Source organism: Schistocerca serialis, chromosome 4, assembly GCF_023864345.2.
Source record: "Schistocerca serialis cubense isolate TAMUIC-IGC-003099 chromosome 4, iqSchSeri2.2, whole genome shotgun sequence".
Classification (NCBI taxonomy): domain Eukaryota; kingdom Metazoa; phylum Arthropoda; class Insecta; order Orthoptera; family Acrididae; genus Schistocerca; species Schistocerca serialis.
The window spans coordinates 115272894-115294822 of NC_064641.1; the positions used below are offsets into that span (position 1 = coordinate 115272894).

The 21929-nt window shown below is 40.7% G+C and overlaps 1 protein-coding gene across 1 annotated transcript in view; it reads left to right on the forward strand.

The window, feature by feature from the left end:
- Positions 1-21929, forward strand: part of LOC126473149 (huntingtin) — a 516516-nt gene that overhangs the window by 245828 nt on the left and 248759 nt on the right. Inside the window, exons 26-29 of the mRNA XM_050100007.1 lie at positions 3266-3499; positions 10014-10219; positions 20297-20436; positions 20544-20766. Of these exons, the coding sequence (XP_049955964.1) occupies positions 3266-3499; positions 10014-10219; positions 20297-20436; positions 20544-20766 (803 nt within the window). The remainder of the gene's footprint in view (positions 1-3265; positions 3500-10013; positions 10220-20296; positions 20437-20543; positions 20767-21929) is intronic.

Below are 21929 nucleotides of genomic sequence, written 5' to 3' on the forward strand. Positions count from 1 at the left end.
CGTTCTCTTCTTTTTGTGTTGTTCATTTGAGCAAAATATATGTACCTTGAGGGAGTAAGCTCTATGAATGTACTATACTGGTGCAGATAGGGGAAACATTATTGGTTTTTGGAAGACAATGAATGTGTGCATATAGCCTCAGTAGCACATAGAAAAAGATAGTATGTAAGCAACATGGTAGTGTGTTTAGAACTAAGGAGTCTCTCCTGACCATGGTACTTTCAAATTATTCATTAAATAGACAATTTATACTTAGAATAATTAGTGTGTATTAAAATTTGTGACAATTAAAGGAAGATTAATCAGCTGAGCTGCAAATTAAATAACTTTAACTAGGAAGAAGAGAGGTGATACTGGCAGTTAGGCTTCTTAAGGGAAAACAGGTACAGAAAAATAAACCAACTTACATTGCCTTTGTAGACCTAGAAACAGCATTTAATAATTTTACATGGCAATAGATATTCAGAATGCTGAAGAAAGCAGTTGTGAAATACAAAGACATCTTCTACAAAAATGAAACGACTATCATTAGGAATTTTCATTAGGAACACGAAGCAAGAATCAGAAAAGGACTCGAAACAAAGATGTGCTCTCTCTTCTCTTATATTCAGTGCTTACATCCAGGAAGCTATAGACCAGGTTCATGAAACTATTGTGATTGGGGCCAGAGTTAGCAGGAGATAGACGTTCTGTGTTAACACTGATGGTATTGCTGTGGTCATGGAAATGAAAGAAGACATAGAGGAGGTCCTCAGCACAATGGAAATCATTTTCTGTAATGAGTATGGTACGTGAATAAGCAAGCGGAAAACTAAAGCAATGATTTTCAGTACTGAGGAAGAGTATCAAATTTTAAGAACAAGAATTTGGAGAGAGGAGCTAGAAGTGATAGAGGAATTTACTTATTTGGGAAGAAGCATGCCATGGGATGGTAGAAGCTGGAAAGAAATTGTGGGTAGAATACTGCAGGCCAAAATTACATTTAATTTGAGAAAGAAATTACTCAACAGCAAGAACACCAGCCTAGAAACAAGGAAACAGACCATGGAAGCATTTGTTTGTAGACTGGCTATATATGGATGTGAATCTTGGAGAATAGAAAACAAAGAGTTTGGGCACTTTAAATATGTCTTTAAATATGTCTGCTTGTGTCTGTATGTGTGGATGGATATGTGCGTGTGTGCGAGTGTATACCTGTCCTTTTTTCCTCCTTTTTTCCCCTAAGGTAAGTCTTTCCGCTCCCGGGATTGGAATGACTCCTTACCCTCTCCCTTAAAACCCACTTCCTTTCGTCTTCCCCTCTCCTTCCCTCTTTCCTGATGAGGCAACAGTTTGTTGCGAAAGCTTGAATTTTGTGTGTATGTTTGTGTTTGTTTGTGTGTCTATCGACCTGCCAGCGCTTTTGTTCGGTAAGTCACCTCATCTTTGTTTTTATATATAATTTTTCCCACGTGGAATGTTTCCTTCCATTATATTGACTATTTATTATGTTGCAATGAGTGAAAGGCAAACAGTGATTGGCTGCCATGTGTGTGAATGGATTCCATATAAGATACTGTGTGGCTTGAACTAAAATAAAAATTAATTATTAAAGTAACATTGATTTTTCAAATTTTTTGCAGAATCATAGTCCTGGTAGTTAGATGGAAGCATTAGTATGTTTTGTATAAATGATTAGCATTTGAACCATTTCGACTTGCAGGCTCAAGGCCAACATTGATATTGTGCCGCAACACCGCGTACTAGTGAATTTGGCCTGCAGCTCTTGTTGTCACTATAAACCAAAGATAGTGGATCAGTGTGACTTGAGTAGATGTGCAGGATACCTCACAGACGTATGTACGAACTGTACCATCAAATCAGTGTGTTTGAAAGAGGGCACTTTATTGGTGTGAGAGAATATGATGCATCCATCCAGGAAATTGCAGCTCATATGGGATGAAGTGTTTCGGCAGTGCAGCAAGTGTGTGCAGAATGGTTCACAGAAGGCCGTAGAACCCGACGAGATGGGTCAGGTCTCACCATCCAGACTACCCCCCTGAGAAGATCAACACCTCATCTGAAATGGCATTGCAAGACAGATCTACATCTTCCTCAGCTGTGGGGTAACAATGGAACAGTGTAAAACGTCGTACACTATCAGGGGTGACAGTCTATTGCCGTTAATTACGGCATGGGCTACATGCACATCATCCACTTTTCCACCTACCTTTGACAGATGTGCAGAAATATGTTAGATGGCAGTGGTGTATGTAACAATGTCATTTGGGACAGGGATGGCATCAGATAGTGGTTTTGGACAAATTCATGTTCTGTTTGCTTGAAAATGGTGGCCACATTTTGGTTCGCCACAGTCAGAGGGGCGGCATCACAGTGGCCTTATGGTATGAGGTGCTCTTGGGTACAACCACAAATCACAGTTGGTTCGTATCCAGGGCATTGTGACCAGTGTGAGCTGTATGAATGACATACTGCGATCTGTAGCCATACCCTTTCTGCACACCACTCCAGGTGCCATTTTCCAGCAAGAAAATGCACAACCACTTGTTGCGTCATGAGCACATGCCTTTCTTGTGTCACAGGATATTAGCCTTTTGTCCCGGCCCACCACATCACCAGACTTGTCACCAATTGAAAATATACGGGATAGGGTGAAACGATGAGTGCAGTGCTGTGACCCAATGCCAACCACCAAAGATGAACTTTGGAACAAAGTGAATGCAGCGTGAATTTCTGTATCGCAGAATGCCATTTGCTCCATATATGTGTCAATGCCATCGCACATAGAACATCAGTGCCCATGGCAGACCCTGTGCCTACTAGGCAACAGGACGCATGCTGAAGTGATGTTATTGAAATGCTAATGTCCTTGACCTGTGAGTATAAACATCTCTAGTTGTTCAAGGTGTTTTTCCCCCTCCTGATCACGAGTGCACAGTAATTTGCTCTCCTTGTCTAATACTGATGTGTACCTTGTGGCATTTATAAACATAGAGGACTATGTTCCCATTTTCTCTTGCACTTTCTTTAGTATTTGCTGTAAGCTGTGTGTATGTAGGCACTAAAAGCACAAGTACTGGCTCTGATATGATGTTCATAGAAAGAAGCAACAAATTTCCCACTATTTGCCTGTTTTGAGCTCCCAGCTAAGTTATAAACTCGATGTACATTTTTGACGACAGATTTAATCATTTGCACTTTGCTCATTTGCCAGTTGAACACAATAAGGAATTACACAGGTGTTGGTCACATGTGTGCACTACAGGTGCTGGAGCTGCTGGCTTTGGTGCTAAGCGAGCGTGAGAGTGAGGAGCGCTGGCGGCGCTGGTCGCGCCAGGTGGTGGATGCGGTACTGCCGCTCCTCGCCAGTGGCCGCATCCGGCTCGAGTCCCGTGAGGCACAGCAGGCGCTCAACCGCGTCCTGGGAGCTGCCGCACCCAGTGTGCTGCGCCCCGCCGACCCCCTCCTGCGCTCGCTTTTTGCACCGTTCCCGAACCCGGTACTATTCAATCACTCGTTTATTCATTTTTGCACCGTTTCAATTCAGTATACAGTGGCAGTTCATTGTTCATTGTTCATTGTTCTGTTTGCTCCAATCATTTTTATGTTTCTGCCTGCAATATATTATTATTTATAATGTGTCTTGCATATTATAACAACAACATTAACATATTGGGGTTGGCGGTCATGCTAGATACACCCACAAAGTCCCAACCATGAATCCCAAAAATGTATGTCACACATTCTTTATTTAGAACTTACTTATTTTTAAATGTTTGATGTCCTAATTGTGCTAATCATCACTAGGGGTGATAATGGAAGTTCTTTATTTGATGCATTTTTTTGGTGCGCATGCCAGTGTCTGATGAACTGTGCCAGAGTTAAGTAAATTGTGCTAATAGCAAGAATATTGTTGGTGGTTTTTATTTGCAGACTTTGTTGCATTACTCCTGTTTTCATAACTGTGTTGAAACATATAAGTAATGAAATTAAGGTAATATGGCTTTTAGACATCACTTATCAAACATTGGAATTGAAGAGCTCCTTAACAAATTGGAACTGGACGAACGACAAATTGTCAGAAGACTGCTTATTCATTTAAGCTTTATGATGAAAACATTGCTGCAGATACAAAAGAAGGAACTGAGTGTTAATGGGGGACTGGTGACCTCAGTGCTCAGAGCCATTTTTGATTGTTAATGTAGCACAGAAGTTCAAATAGTCAGATTTGTCTTTCAGTTCAACAGCCTGCCCTTCATAATGGGTTATGTGATTTTGATGCACAACATGAATTACCTGTATTTGAGGAAACCAATGGAATTCAGGATGCTATCAACGAATTAACTGGGCTGTTTCATGAAGTTTTTCCAATCAAAACACCTTAAAAATAAAATTAGAAACATGAATATAATAGAAGGAAACATTCCACGTGGGAAAAATTATATATAAAAAAACAAAGATGAGGTGACTTACCGAACGAAAGCGCTGGCAGGTCGATAGACACACAAACAAACACAAACATACACACAAAATTCAAGCTTTCGCAACAAACTGTTGCCTCATCAGGAAAGAGGGAAGGAGAGGGGAAGACGAAAGGAAGTGGGTTTTAAGGGAGAGGGTAAGGAGTCTTTCCGCTCCCGGGATTGGAATGACTCCTTACCCTCTCCCTTAAAACCCACTTCCTTTCGTCTTCCCCTCTCCTTCCCTCTTTCCTGATGAGGCAACAGTTTGTTGCGAAAGCTTGAATTTTGTGTGTATGTTTGTGTTTGTTTGTTTGTGTGTCTATCGACCTGCCAGAGCTTTCGTTCGGTAAGTCACCTCATCTTTGTTTTTTTATATAAAATTAGAGACATGTATATACTCGAGTGATACCGCTCCTGAACTTTGCTACCAGAACAAAATCAAACCAAATTTGTTGTACTAGAAGTTGAGTAAACTGCAATACATGAAGCATGTAAGTTATTTACAATTATTTTCCATATGTTTGCTGTGAGTAGACTTAATCTGAGAGATTATTGGTCTGAACATCCTGTGCTTGCATCAGCATCTGCTTGTCAGCTGATGTCGAGAGAGTTTTTACGATATTCATGATGCTGTATGTGAACAACACTGCCTTGTACACTCCTCAGTAAGAACCAGGTCATGACCTGTTGTATAAAATAAGACCTTTTCAGGATTTTTTTGCAGAAGTGTGCAGTGTGTTTTTGTGTTCCGTGAAATCTATCTGTAAATAAAATAATCTGTCCTTTTTGAGGAAGAATGGTATTTTGTGTGGCTATGAAAAACAAACCATAAATATAGTAGATTAAACTGAACATTGTTAGTATTACTTGAACAGGTTAATGTGCAGTACTGAAATGTATACTGGCAAGAAAATCAGTTCTGTCAAATCTTATATGTTGAGGCTGTGTATCTCTTACTTGAGAAGTGGACATTCCCTTAAGAAGTGTGTTGAAGAAATACATTGGAATTTGGAACAGTGATGAATAACAGAACAGACCTAGTAAGCAAATGAAAGGAGAAAACCCAATTCATCACATAAGAAACGTTCTTTGTTTGAAGTGGAAAGACAAGTGTGATGTATAAAAACACACAACTAGAGGATGCAAGATCTCATGGGTTCAAAGGAAAAGTACTTAAAAAAACAAAGAGTCAGAAGATAACTTTAGATCATTTTACAGAGGCCTCTGTATTCTCAAATTGCTATAAAAATTTTCATACCAGTATAACACTTCTGATATGAAAATTGAAGACAAAGAGAAACACTGTACAGTAAAACATATTATTCAGTAATTAACTTTCCAGCATGGGTTCGCAAAGGCTGTAGGACTCTAATTGATAATGTTTTCTTTGATGAACCTCAAAGTAAGAAAATAACTGTATATTCAGTAACAAATGCTCTCTCTGTTCATGATGCACAGTTAGTTAGAATAAATAATGTAGCACATTACAGTATGGCTACTCCTCAGTGGAAATCAGTTAGAATAATTAATGATTCCAGTACCAATGTTTTTAAGAATAGTTTACAGGAGACGACATGGGACGTAATTTATAATGACTCAAATGCCGACATAAAATTTAATCTGCTCCATGATAAATTTATGTCATCATTTGAAAATAGCATTCCACATAAGCTAATCAGAAAGGACAGTAAACAGCCATGTAAAAAACCACGGATGACTAGAGAGATGAAAGTATCTTGTAAAAGGAAAAGGGACATGTATCTTTTGGCAAGAACGAGTAGGGATCCTGCAGTAGTAGCACACTACAAAAACTACTCGAAATTGCTAAGAAAGATTATTAAAAAAATCAAAGAACATGCACACAATGTCAGATATCAGTACTTCCAACAACAGACCTAGACTATATGGAATGTGGTGAAACAAGACACAGAACAGCCAGCTACAGAACAAGACATGATCACTATTGAACTGAATGGAAGGGTTATAAATGTTGAGTCACAGGTAGCAAATACAATTAATAATCGTTTCTTAAATGTTGTAGAAAGCATAGGGACAAACAGTTTAAGAGCCAAATCACAGCTGTGTTGTAAATGCAACTTTCATAAAATCCATTCATATGAATGTATCACCAACTTCTCTTTCTGAAATTAAGGAAATTATACATTTGTCAAAAATAAAAGCTCACCTGATTTTGACGTTGTTTCCAATAGAGTATAAAAATTTGTTCCTATGTAATAAGCCCGGTCCTATCTGAAATTTGTAATGCATCACTAACTCAGGGCATTTTTGCAGAGAGACAGAAATATGCCATTGTTAAACCCCTCTGTAAGAAAGATGGTAAGAGAGCTGTCAATAACTGCAGACCTGTTTCACTGCTGACATCATTGTCCAAAATATTTGATATGATGATGTATTCTAGAATAGTATCTTATCCTAATCACAATACTCTCCTCAGAAAATCACAGTTTGGATTTCAGAATGGTTGCTCTTCTGAGAATGCCATTTACATGTGCACTTACCAGGTTTTACAAGCATTAAATAATAAAATAATAAAATAATGCAGGTTGATATTTTCTGTGACCTCTATAAGGACTTTCATTGTATGAATCACAATATTCTCCTAGATAAATTGACATGAATCACAATATTCTCCCAGATAAATTGACATTTTGTGGGGTTTATGGTATAGCCAAACAATGGATAATGTCATATGTAGCTAAAAGTATGCAGAAAGCCGTACTTAGTAATTCAAACAATATAGTCCAGGGACATAATTCTGACTGGGGAGAAATCATGTATGGGGTTCCTCAATATTCAGTCTTAGGTCCACGTTGTTCCTCACACATGTAAATGATCTTCTGTCTAGTATACAACAAGCAGAATTAGTTCTTTTTGCAGATAACACTAGTAGTGCAATCAAGCCAAGCATATGTACAGGAACAGAAGAAATGGCAAAGTTCTTAAAAGTATCGTTGACTGATTTTTCTGCGAATGTTCTTGCCCTCAATTTTAAAAAGACGCAACATACTCAGTTCTGTGCCTCTAGAGGTATTACACCAATGACACGTGTGACATGTGGCGAGGAAACAATAAATAGGGTATGAAGTTCAAAATTCTTAGGGGTCCATATTGATGAGAATTTAAATAGGGAAAAACATGTTTTGAAGCCCTAAAACAACTTAATTCAAGCGCATTTGCATGTAGAATCATTGCGAAACTTGGGGAGAGACAAATCAATAAGTTGATGTATTTTGCATATTTACATTCGATAATGTCAGACGAAATGATGTTCTGAGGTAATTCATCTTTAAGAGAGAAAGTCTTCATTGCATAAAAACATTCTGTAAGAATAATATGTGGTGCTCACCCACAATCATCTTGTAGACATCTGTGTAAGGAGTTGTGCATTCTGATAACTGCTTCACAGTATATTTAATCCCTCATGAAGTTTGTTGTAAATAATCCACTACAGTTCAAAAGGAACAATAGGGATGAAGTTTGTTGAAAATGATTCTTTACAGTTCAAAAGGAACAATAGGCTACATAATTACAATACCAAAAGGAAAAATGATGTTCATTACTCCACATTAATGTTGTTTTTAGTGCAAAAAGGGATACACAGCGCTGCAACAAAAAATTTTTGATAATTTACCCAGTAATATTTTATCTGATAGACAGAAAGTAGAATTTGATAACAAACTGAGAAAATTTCTATCATGCAAAATGATTCGTGGAACTTGTAACTAACTAGTGAAGTGTTTAGTAGAATATGACAAATGATTTAAATTCAGTAGTCAACACCGTGCATTTATGTAGAAAATAAAAACTAATGGAAAACTATTAACATTTGTCTATTCCTGAAGAAGGAACAAGGAACTTCACTTGACACAGTTCTTGGAAGTATGAAGTGCTTTGGTAAATTTAAAAAGTCAAGTAATTCAAATGGTCAAAGTATACTGGTATTGTCCAGATTTCCAACCCTTCAGGCTCCATGTTTTAACTTCCGTACTCTGGGAATTTTGTGTGTGTGTGTGTGCGCGTGTGTGTGTGTGTGTGTGCGTGTGTGTGTGTGCGTGCGTGTGTGTGTGTGTGTGTGCGTGTGTGTGCGTGTGTGTGTGTGAGAGAGAGAGAGAGAGAGAGAGAGAGAGAGAGAGAGAGAGAGAGAGAGAGAGAGAGTAATCTACTAATGATGACTAAGAATCAAAGTCATAAAGACTCGGATAGGTCGCTCTCGTCCTGGGGACAGAGTGACCTTCCCTGCCTTTTCAACCTTTCTCAGCCTATTTTCTGAGGAAGTAACTATTAGTTCTGAAAGACAGGCAATGTGAAACTTTTACTTTTATATGCATTTATCAGCAGTTCTTACATTTAGGATTATGAAGGTAAGTACTGACCAAAACTTCCGTCTGATAATTTATTATTTTCCTTGACTGAATAGTCCTTTGATACAACATAATATACTTTCTGTTTGACAGCATACTGTCACTGAATTGTTTATTAAAGGACAAAAATTTGCTCTGAAATTCATGTCAGATTCATCATGTATGTGGAGGTTTTTGCATGGGCACCAGCTGTGTTGGGGGATGGATGAAATACGTGAAATATAGGAAGACTACCATCCAAGATGAACCTCATAATGATCACCCTTATTCCATCTCCGTGGTACATGACAAGGGAAGAGTTAATGACATTTTTAGAGAAGCTATATGTATCAGTTTCAGTGAAATTGCAACAAAACTCGAATATGACATAGTGCAGGAAATGATTCAAAACTTGGCTCATTGGAAAGTTTGTGCATGTTGGATTCCAAGCTTATTAAACAAAATAATGAAAGCTGCTTCTGTCACTAAGAGCAGGGCACCACTTGGATTTGCAATTGACAAAAAAACCAAAGACAGTGCTATATGCGAGAAAAACTATGGGCATTGCCATCTGAGATGCAGAGGATGGCATTCTGGTTGTTTATTTGGAACGTGGATAGACCAGATATCCTGTCCACTACATCGAGACATTTTTGAAGCTCCAACCTGCACTACATGATAAACGCTATCGGAAGAAGATCATTTTGCTGTCTGATGACAGGCTGCTTGTGTCTCTCTAGAGAAAATTAGGATGTTTGGGAGAGAAAGTCTTCCAGATCCCACCTTCAGTCTTAACTTGGCACCCTCTGGCTACTATTCTTCCATTTTCTGAAAGAACTGTGGTGAGGTTAACACAACAAAATGCTGGAAGACATCCAAAAGTGATGCATTGGTGTTTTCAGGCAGTGAGAATAAACTTCTGCTGCAAATGATTTTTAAAGACTTAAAGAACTGTGGGGAAAACATGTGCAAGAAAAGGGAGATTGTACTAGAAAGAGACAGAAACATTTCTAACTGAAAATGATGTACATGGTTTGTGTAAAAAATGAAAATTATTATTCATGACAATGGATTTTGCATGACTTTCAGTTGGACACTTACACTTCAAAAACAACATTACCCAATTTCTTGTTCAGTATAAATTTTATGTTTAATTGTAATTTATAGAGTCAGTGTGTCTGTCTGCCAGAACGGCTCCCTGGTAGCAGTGCAGCGGTGGCTGGGTGGGGTGTTGGCACTGGTGTTGCTGCTGCTGTCCCACGGTAAGGAAGATGCTGTCCTGGCCCGGCTGGAGGAACTGCAGCTGGCACCCCCTCCGTCATCGCCTTGTGATCCCTTGAATGCTGCTGCTACAACTGCATCTTGTGGGATGGGTCCAGACCAGGCTGTTGCCAGGTATTTAAGACTGTTTCTTACAAGTAGAAATACCATAGTTTACAACAAAAATATGGAAATGATAGGTGGCTACTCAGCACACAGATGAGGTGTTGAATCACTGACAGGCTGAATGAAAAAGAACTCTTCAAATATTTCATCTTTAGCATAAAGGCATTTATCACAAGTAGAAAACACACACATTCGCATAAGCATTACGCACACATGGCCAGTCTTTCCTCCAGATGCTAAGGCCCATCTGCAAACTGCATCTGAGGTGTGCAGCAATCCGGATAGTGGGGATCTGGAATAGTCATGGGGAGGTGAGGGATCATAGCAGGGTAAGGAGGGAGTATGATGCTAGTGCTGCCTGCGGAAGTGTGCGTGGACGTGGTGGGGAGATGTAGTGGGTTGCTAGGTGCAGCGTCGGGAGACAGTGTGGGTGGGAGGGGGGATACAGGAGAAGGTAGAAGTAGAGAAGGGGAAATTACTGTGCAATTGCTCTGATGGGAGAGAAGGTGTGAGTTACTGGACTAGGAGCAGGGAAGGGGATATGCAGGTGGAAAATGGGGGCTAATGATGGTTGAGTCCACGGGAATCACAGGAATGAAGGATACATTCCCGGCAGAGTTCCCACCTGCACAGTTTAGAATAACTAGTGCTGGTGGGAAGAATCCAGATGGCACAGGCTGTGACTTCGTCATTAGAAAGAACTACATTGTTTTGGGCACATGTTCAGCAACTGGGTGGTCCAGCACAAACTGCTTGTCAGCAGTCATGTGGATGTTGATTGCAGCCCAGTGGTTGTGGCAAAGATTGAAGATCACCTGGCTGCTTTCACAGGTGGTCCTGCCTCTGGTGGGGTAGGGGATACCTGTGACTGGACTGGAGTAGTGGTAATGGGAGGACGTATGGGATGGGAGGACGTATGGGATATGTCTTGTGTCTAAGCCTATTACAGGGTTATGGGGCATGTGGCAACGTGTTAGGGGCAGAGGTGGAATAGGGGATGAAAACAATATTGCATAGGTTGAGTGGGAAGCAGAATACCACTGTGGGAGGGATAATTGGGTGGGGAGGGGGGTGTGTGGGGGGGGGGGGGGGGGGGGGACAGAAGGTAGGACATTGTTCATTTCAGTGCGCAAAGAAAGGTAGTTGACCTCTGGTGGAGCATGTGATTCAGTTGCTCCAGTCCTGGTTGGTACTACGTCATGAGAAGAGTGCTGCTTTGTGGCAGAACAATGGTTATGTCATAGGTGGTAGGTGATTGGGGAGCCAAGGCATGGAAGATCTGTTTCTGGACAAGATTGAGAGGGTAATTTCAGTCTGTGAAAGCCTCAGCGAGATCCCTGGTATATTTTGAGAGGAACCGCTCATCGCTACAGATGTGATGACAATGGGTGCCTAGGCCATGTGGGACTTCTTGGTATGAAATGGGTGACATTGGTGAAAGTGGAAGTACTGCCAGTGGTTAGTGGCCATAATATAGACAGATGTATGCTCAGAGGCTTCAGATACGTTATGTCCAGGAAGGTGGCTTCTTAGGTAGAGGAGAACCAACTGAAGTGAATGGGGGAGAGGGTGTTGAGGTTCAGGAGGAAAATGGTGCCCTAACGCTTAGTCTAGATCATGACCATGTCATCAGTCAATCTGAACCAAATGAGAGGTTTGGGTTCTGGGTGGTTACGTAGGATTCCTCCAGATGGCCCTTGAACAGGTTAGCATAGGATGGTGACTTGCATATACCTGTTGCTGTACCACAGGTTTATTTGTAGGTGGTGCATTCAGTTGAAAAGTAATTGTGGTGGGGATATAGTTCATGATGATGACCAGGAAGGAGGTTGTAGGTTTGCAGTCAGTTGGGTGTTGATAAAGATAGTGTTCAGTAGTGGCAAGGCTGTTTGCATTGGGGATGTTGCATAGATGGAAGTGGCAAAACCTCAGTCCCACAGAAGTATCAGTCCTTTCCGGAGGCATAACCTTTTTCCCCTTTCTCAGATTCCATCACTGTGGGTTCATTGATATTAGATTACATTAGATGTACTTTTTGTTCCAGTGGATCCATAATGAGGAGATCCTCCAAGATTTAGAACATGACAGAAAAATGAGAATACTCATTAAATATTTACAAGGAAAAACAAATATGTTTATATATTTTCCATATGTCCCAAGTGAATGTGCATGGAAAAAATCCAAGCACATTTTTATTTCAAAGTAATAAATATCATATCATAAAACAAGTAAACGTTCGATACACTTACGTGCATATGATAATTTTTGGGCTTTTGCAGCCATGCATAACTAAATAGAAAATCATTTTACAGTGCTTATTCATAGTGATCACATTACTGCACTGAGTTTGCACAGAAGTCAGCTTGTACTAATTACACATTGTCATCTGGAAAAATTGGGTTCTCTGCCAGTAATCCGCACTTTACTTGCAAGTGTGACTCGCAGTGTGCTTCGTGAAGCTGAATCCAGTGTGGAACAGGTCAGTATTTATGGCTGTGTGGGTCTAGGCACACTGTCATTGCTCTGTGCCCCACCAGGTGCTCTGTCTGACATATGTGCTGGCCATTAGCAGCAGCTGTAGTATTTTCTAGCCACAGCTGTTCTGGTCGTTGTGCACATACATTTTTGCTGTTGACAGTTAATAATATTGTTGTCTGATGTTCTGTTCTACTTCCAAGTTGTACTGTGCGTTCAATTTCTGATTGCTGTCACTTAAGCTTTCCTGTGGACTATGCTGTTCCATTACCATAGCTTTCCACATTAGGTGCTCTGCCTGAGATACATGCCTGATAGGGGCAGCTGTCTGATTATTTTCTGGCCACTGGTGTTCAAAATGCCATTCATTCTTGAAATGACAGACTTTAGGTATTTGATCTGCTGTCTAAAGTACCGCTGTCTGTGCAGCCTGTGTTGGTAGTGCTGGGTTATTTGCTCTATCACCATTTCCAAAGTTATGTCCCTCGGAGTTTGTTGTTGCCTCCATTGTGTCTTTAGGAGGTAGAGTGTCAGATGGTAGGTGGAGCAAAGCATACATCCTGTGTCACAGTTGATAAGATTCTGTGTGATCTTTACTTGTATGGATTCTTCAATAACACTTTCCAAGTACTTATATGTGTGTGTGTGTGTGTGTGTGTGTGTGTGTGTGTGTGTGTCAGAATCTTGGCATCATCATAATTCATCGAATGATTTAGTTCCAAACGGTGTTCTGCTGTAGCTGACTTGGAAGCCTGTTTGAGTCTGTTGTGCCATTGGTGCTCCTTACACTACGGGTTCTGGTGGTTTAGCCGATATATTACATACCACATTCTCATGGATGTGGTAATTGCCAGTGCCTGTAGACCCATATCATCGTTCACGTTCCCTGATAGAACCTTAATTTTGTTTTGTGTTCAGAAAATGTTCTTGACATTATATTTGAGAAAAATTCTGCTGATTTCGTCAGATATTGGTCCGGCATACGGCAAAAAAGTGGCCTCCTTTGCTTCTTCTTGCACTTCTAATGACCCCTCTGACAGAGAACAGGGCTCAGTGCCCTATGAATATCTCTGGAAGAATATCTGTTTTTGTAGAACACAGACTGTAGGTGCTCTTTCTCCATTGTGAAGTTGTCTAGATTTGAAAGTTTCTTGCCTAGTGAACCAGAGTTTTGAGGATACTTTACTTTTCTTTTGTGCTGGATGGTGGCCACTACTGACTTGCAGGTACAGATCAGTGTCAGTTGGTTTTCAGTGAATACTGTGACCAAAACTGCCACCTGCCTTTCTCTGGATAAGAACATCTAAGAGTGGGAGTTGTACCATTTCCAATGGGAATTTCGGGTTAGGGTGGAGTGACTTCAGATGTTCCAGGAAAACAAGGGGCATTTCCCTGCCATGTTGCCAAATAATGAAGATGTCATTCTTGAAGATTGCGAGTTATGTTATCAGACTATCGTAAAGTATGATGTGGATTACCAACAGAAACCTTGTTTTTCTGAGGTGACAATGCCAAGCTGGGAAAGCCTGAAGGCCTACAATATTCACGTTACATGATATTATTAGTAAGATATACACATCAAGGGTTTATTAAAATCAACGGTGTAGGAGGATTTGGCCATTAATAAACCCTTTGCGCTCCCGTTAAACTGAATTTTATTATTAGTAAAACTTTTTTATGGCTGCTGGCAAGTTACTGAAAATGAGTGTTCCTGAATAATGGACAACTTTCTGGTATGGAAGTAAGTGATTATAAGTCTTTGTGAAGATTATTCCTATTTGTGTTGTTGATTGCATGAACTGAGTTGTTAGTTTGAAAAAGAGATGTATTTTAATGACAAATTTTATTATTGATGATGTACTCTCATATGACAGTATGGAATGAAAGTAAACATAGTAATCCAGCTTACTTATTTTTATATCATGTATGTCTGGCAACATTTGCATTGCAGATAGAAGTCCTTCTCATGATCGCTAGAGTGGAAACACTTTTTCACCACTAACCCCATCAGTCAAACTCAATCCACAACCATACTGAACCTTACATGATTTAACTTATTCCTCCAACTGTAAGCCATACCCACTGCCCCCAAATCTCCAAGTTAATTTCCAGAATATTCTAACCTTGAACCTTGCCTCACCATGATTCCCGCAGTCCCTCCACATGGGAACCAACCTCACACCCACAGAAAGAACCAAAATCCACCACCTAAAATCTGACCCCGTTCTTATGATCCTGCTTACCAAAAAAGGCTCCATCATTGTGATTTTGAACCGCAGGGACTACCTCGTGGAAGGGATCTGCCAGCTGTCATATTTTTCACTGTACAAGCCCTGCCACATAGACTTCATTCCAGATGTCAGCTAGAATCTCCATTTCCTCCTCAAATCCTTAGCTCCGTCCCAAGCCTCACCCATAAATCTCTCTGTCTCCTCACCCCGCCACTTCCCGCACTCATACCTTCTACATGCTTTATAAAGTAAACAAACCCTACCACCTACGATGCCTGATGTAGCCATTTACTCTTCACCCACAGACAGAATATCTGCTGTTGTGGACCAACACTTTCAGCCTATTGCCTGTAACTTACCCTCCTGCATAAAAGACGACAACCATTTCCTGCACCAAATCTCCACATTTCCTGTTCCTTTACCACTTGGCACCCCCCTAGTCACTGATGATGCCACCTTACTGTACACAAACAACACCAATATCCATGGTGTTCCTGCTGTTGAATACTATCTTTCTCAGTGCCTGACAGACTCCAAACGTACAACTCCCTTCACTGTTACCATGCCTAACTATATCCTCACTCACAGTTACTTTTGATTTGAAGGTATCACATACACACAAATCTGTGATACAGCAACGGGTGTTTGCAAGTCGCCATCTTATGCTAACCTGTTCAACGGCCATCTGGAGGAATCCTACCTAACCACCCAGAACCCCAAACCTCTCACCTGGTTCAGATCGATTGACAATGTGTTCATGACGTAGACTAAGCATGAGGGTACCATTTTCCTCCAGAACCTCAACACCCTCTCCGCCACTCACCTTAGTTAGTTCTCCTCTACCTAACGAGCCACCTTCCTGGACATCACCTCTGTCTCTCTGATGCCTCCATTTATAACTCTGTCCATCTTAAGGCCACTAACCATCAGCAGTACCTCCACTTTCACCCATTTCACATCAAGAAGACACATACGGTCTAGCCACGTGTGGTCATCGCATCTGTAATGACGAGCAGTCCGTCTCGAAATATACCAGGGATCTCACTGAGGCCTTCGCAGACAGCAGTTCCCCTCTCAACCTTGTCCGGAAACAGATCTTCAATGCCTTGCCTCCCCAGTCACCTACCGCCAGCTGGTCACGGCGGAGGTTCGAGCCCTCCCTCGGGCATTCGGACGTGGGTGTGTGTGTTTGTCCTTAGGATGATTTAGGTTAAGTAGTGTGTAAGCTTAGGTACTGATGACCTTAGCAGTTAAGTCTCATAAGATTTCACACACATTTGAACACACCTACCGCCTATAACATAACAACTGTCCAGCCACAGAGCAACACTCCTCTCATCGCTCAATACCATACAGGACTGGAGCAATTGGATCACTTGCTCCATCAGGGGTCGACTACCTCTCATTGTGCACTGAAATGAGCAGTGTCCTACCTTCTGTCACACCCAGTCATCCCACAGTGGTATTCTGCTTCGAACTCAACCTGTGCAATATTGTTTTGCATCCCTACTCCAAACCTGCTCCTAACCCGTTGCCACATGGCTCATAACCCTGTAATAGGCCTAAGACACAAGACCTGTCCCATACATCCTCCCATTACCACCTACCCCAGCCCAGTCACAGGTATCCCTCACCCCACAGGTATCCCTCACCCCACCTGTGAAAGCAGCGAAGTGATCTTCAAAATTAGCTGCAGCTATTGGGCCGTATTCAACATGGACATGACTACTGCAAGCATTTTGTCCGAATGAATAAGCAGTGATGAACGGTGGCCAAGAGACAGCTGGACCACCCAGCTGCTGAACATGTGCCCAATTCAATGTGGTTCTCTTTAATGAATAATTCACAGGCCTGTGCCATCCAGATTCTTCCTACTAACACCAGTTTTTCTAAACTGTGCAGGTGGGAACTCTGCCCAGAATGTATCCTTCATTCCTGTGATTTCCCTGGCCTCAACCATCATTAGTCCCTGTCCTCCTCCTCCTCCTCCTCCCCTTCCTTGTTCCTACTTGAGTAATAAACACACCTTTTCTCTCATCATAGCAGTTGCATAGTAATTTCCCCTTCTCTCTTCTCTACTTCTACCTGCTCCTGTCTCCCCCCCCCCCCCCCCTTTTCCCTGCCACCGCCCACACCCACTACATGTCCCCACCCCATCCCCGCACACTTCTGCAGGCAGCATTAGCATCATTCTCCCTCCTTACCTTGCTATGACCCCTCACCTTCCCATTACTATTCCATATCCCCACTACCCGGATTGCTGCACACCTCAGACGCAGTTTGCAGCGGGGCCTTAGCACCTGGAGGCAATATTGACCATGTATGTGTAATGCTTGTGTGAATGTGTGTGTTTTCTACTGGTAATGAAGGGCAATGCCTGGCAGAAAACATTTCTAGCATTCTTTTTCATTCTGCCTTTCTGCAGTTCTATTTTTTCAATATTATTGGGTATGCTGTCCTGCACTTTCCACTGTTTATTACCACAATTTATGCAATATGCCAGAGCTTTCTTTCGCAACTTTTCAACTTCATATTTACTGAGCACTTTTCAGATCTTGTGACATCATTATTTTGCACTCTTTGTGTGAAATTTGTGATTTGAAGTTTCATTTCTACAGAAATTCTTGATTCTTCTCTTTTCATTGGTTGTCACTGTTGTTCTTTTGAACCCATATTAGTTGTTCTTGTCGCGGTCCTCAGCTTGAAAAATGACTTGCTGCAGCTCTGCCCATTAGTCTACTTTGTGTAGGTTTCTTCCTATCTGCACTATTACTGCAATATACCTCCACCTGAACCTGCTTACTAGAGGGTCAGTACTTAGTCTCCCATGATAATTTTTATTCCCCACATATCATTTCCTGATGGAGCTGCCTATTCCTTGATCTCTCAGAATATGTCTTTTTTATCAACTGACCCCTTCTTTCAGTCAGGTTGTGTCATAATGTTCTGTACTTCCCAATTCAGTTCAGTTCCTCTTCATTAATTATCTGATATACCCAGATATAATCTTTAATGTTCTTCTGTAACACTACATTTAGAAACCTTTTATTCTCTTTTTTTTCTGCACTGTTTGTTGCCCACATTTCAATTCCACATAAGGCTAAACTCCAAACAAATACCTCTGACAAAGGCTTCCTAACGTTTAAGTTTGTAGTTCTCATTTTCAGGAAAGCTCTTCGAGCTGTTGCAGCCTACATTTTATTTTTTCTTCACGTCTGCCATATTCACTTATTTTACTGCCCATGTAACAAAACTGATCTACTCTTTTGAGTATCTCATTTCAAAATCTAGTTCTCCCAGCAGAACCTGACTTCATTTGACTACAGTCTATTACCTGTGTTTTATGTTTGTTGAGGTTCATCTTATAACTTATTTTCAAGACATGATCCATTCTGTTCAGTAATTTTGAAGTTCTTAACTGTCTTTGTCAGATAACAGTGCCATTGGTGCACATTAAAGATTTTATTTGTGTTCTCTGAACTTTAATTGTTATGGATTTAATGTGCCAGGAAGTTTCAAATCAGCACACTCTCTGCTTTAAAGGGGAAGTTCATTTTGGAAATGTAGGAAGCATTTCACTTGGCCATGGCTGATGCATTTCATCGCAGTATCCTTTCTTTCTGAAGTGGTAGCCCCGCAAGATATTTGGGAGAACTTTGAAGTTTGGAAGGTAGGAGAATAGGTGAAACTTCCTGGCAGATTAAAACTGTGTGCCGGACCGAGGCTCAAACTCGGGACCTTGCCTTTCGCGGACAAGTGCTCTACCAACTGAGCTACCCAAGCACGTGCTTGCCAGGAGGTTTCATATCAGCCCACACTCCACTGCAGAGTGAAAATCTCATTCAGGAGAATAGGTACTGGCCGAAGTGAATCTGTGAGGCAGATTATGAGTCATGCTTGGATAGCTCAGTAGAACAGTTTGTCTTGAAAGGCAGAGGCCCCAGGTCCTAATCCCAGTCTGGTACTTAGTTTTATTATACAGGAAGTTTTAGTTTACTCAGTTTATTTACTTTCTATCTTCTAAGTTATTTGTTGGTTATCGAAAAATTAGCCAACATTTCCAGAGTGCACAAAGTTGTGAATCTCATCAGGCTTCAGAGAGCCTCTTGCTCTGCGCCCTCTACCAGTTTATCATCTGATCTCATATGTGCATCTCAGAATCATTGTCAGGCTAGTATTTAGAGCCTAAATGTTCTGTCTGACTGTGAGGCACCCCAGTTGATATATTCTCCCACCCTTTACTGAGTATATCTTACTCTGTGGTGATTTAGGAAGAGCTGGTTGTTGCAGTCTGTCAAAAGCTGATGTTGAAACCAGAAGCCTTTCTCTTACCTTGTTTCTTCCAGTGAATCCATATTCTTCTGTAATTTGTCTCTGTATAACATTTCATCTTTCCAGGACTGTGACATATTTTATCAGTAATTGAATTTCCTCATGTTTTGTATTTTGTCATGCAGTGATGGATACTACGGACATGAATTCAACTCTGATAAGAATTGGTTGCATTGTTAATAGGCACCCACCCAGATCTCCACCTTGACTTACCATAAATCTTCATTCTCTGACCATTTCAGTTCTCTCATTCTTACCATGTCTGCCAACATCCTGTCTGTCTCCCTTTCTCTCCAGATTTTCCAGTTCCCACTTAACATTCAAATTTCAAACATACCCCATTCCGGTTCATAGTATCAAGCTGAGCAGCTTTGACTTGGGAGGTCCCAATGGGGTCATTAGTATATTGCTATCAGTATTTGGAAAGCAAATTACCATCATGAGCTTATTTTTGTTTTGCATTTTAAGGGAAATAAAGTATGATTATTATTTACAATATATTGTGAACACACCTTGAATGTTGTTTAGGGAGATTTACCTTGTTAGCCACCAGATGTTGTCATGTAATGCTTATTTGTTAACATTTTGTTTAGCGGCTAGTTATAGTTGATTTGCTTTGTTTATCTTAGCATGCAAATGGAATTCATGAATGCTTCTTGAAGAGACATGCTTTCTGTTTTCTGTTACCTCTCGATAATTTACCTTAATGACAATGCTGGAACCCTGAATTGCAAGTTTCATGGTTCTACATCAGTTGCTTCATATTGCTGTAAGCCCAGTCACTGTAAATGCTGTTGCAGAGTATGATCTCATTATGTATGTGAGTGCAGTTCAAGTACATATAACAGATAGTAAGGGACATTATTGTCTAACTGTCTGACCTGACTAAATTTTTTGATGATTGATAAAATGTTGTTGAATAATCAGCTAAGTGTTGATTTGTCTTGCGTGCCCTCTTCTTCACCAAAGAATGTAACTCAACTGCCTCCTAAGACGATTTTTTTAGTGAAATCCTGTGCTTGTATTATTTCTCAATCTTTTTGTGTAGGTTCGTACTCAGAGTTATTAGTGTGGTTGGCAAACGGATTCATAAAGAAGCCTTCAGTCCAGCAGCTGACCCTGCCTGGGATTACCTACAGGAGCAGTTTGCTCACTTCCTATTGTACTGTATATACATGTTTGAATCAGGTAGGTTTTGATTTGAAAGATAAAATGAAAATAGTTCCTATTAATTACAGTGTCATGTGAGATGTTCACTTGGTCCATGTACTGTGTGAAAAATGTTTGTTTTCTAGGTAGCTACTGTAAGGTTGCCACAGCAGCCATGGAGATGGTGCAAGTGAGTCCAACTGACAGCCTGGTCGGGAACATGAATAAGATATTTTTGGAACTCGCTGCTCGCTGTCCGCTATTAACGTTCTTGTGGTGCTACCTTTTAATTCTTCTTGGTTACTGTGATCGCAGTTTCTGGGCCAGCATTCTTCGTACAAAGCCAGTTCCTTTACTGATGGATGAAGGGTTAGTCTCTTCTCTTATTTAATCAGTATTTGCGATTAAAATGAATAACTGTAAGTTCCTGCAGATATTTCTTAAAGACGTTAGGAAGACAATGTAGTATGTAACTGTAGTTTATATAACCTTATATATGTGTATTAATGGTGGTGGCTCAATAGGTGCACCCTCAAGGAAGGAAAGTTTTAGAATGTAACCTCTTGTATTGCAACCTGGGAGACATAAAATTTTATTTGAGAAATTCAAGTCATGGCAGCCACAAGCAATTACTATGACCGTGTGTATAGAGGCATGGTGTGGATTTTTAAGCACACTGGTGTGTCTGGCTTCTGGTTTTCAAAACATGCACAAGTCTTCCACAATGAGATGACAAGGACAGTGACATTATAAACTGCTAACCTGTATTTAAAAACTCTCGTGATGCTGTGTGTCTGCCCCGCAGCATGCAACAGATCAGTTTAACGTCAGTCTGTTGTGAGTCACTGTCTGCTGTCGACGAATAAAGAGCAAAGCATGAAAGCGAAATAGTGACAAGAGTCCCAGGTTTGTCTGGTATTAGTTTGATTGTGACAAAAAGTGTTGGATGAACTGCTGCGATCTCCTACTATGTACACATTGTTGTTATGATTATTGGGGGAGCTGGAGTGCCTGGTGTTGCTGCTTGTGCTGCATCTGCTGATACTGTATAATTTCACAGTAATTGAGTGTGACATACTATTAAAATATGCTCACATCACATTTGTGCTAGCAATTACCAAAATCTGGATCTGAACATGATTTATTAAGCAAGAGACAAATCTTGATTCATGAACAAGAACCCACATGCAAGTAGTGAGGCTGGTGTGTAGCTCATTCTCTGTAACTGAAAAATGTGTTATTTGGCGTTACCATTATAGTTTACAGTACTGCTAGCTTGACAAAGCAGGAAATAACACTGTCAGAGAATGTGTGGGTAGAAGACCAGATCTGTTATATAGTTTTTGTAAAAAGTATTATATCCACAAGTTAGAAAAAAGTAACTGCATGCATGCTGTAAGGCCTTGTCCATTGTTGTGCACCATTAATTGCCTCTGTTGAAAATCAGCCTCACTTGCTAACAATATTCCACCTATAGTGGCATCCTCTGCTTGTGATGAAACATATTCGATTTCATTGGGCAGCCCAAAATC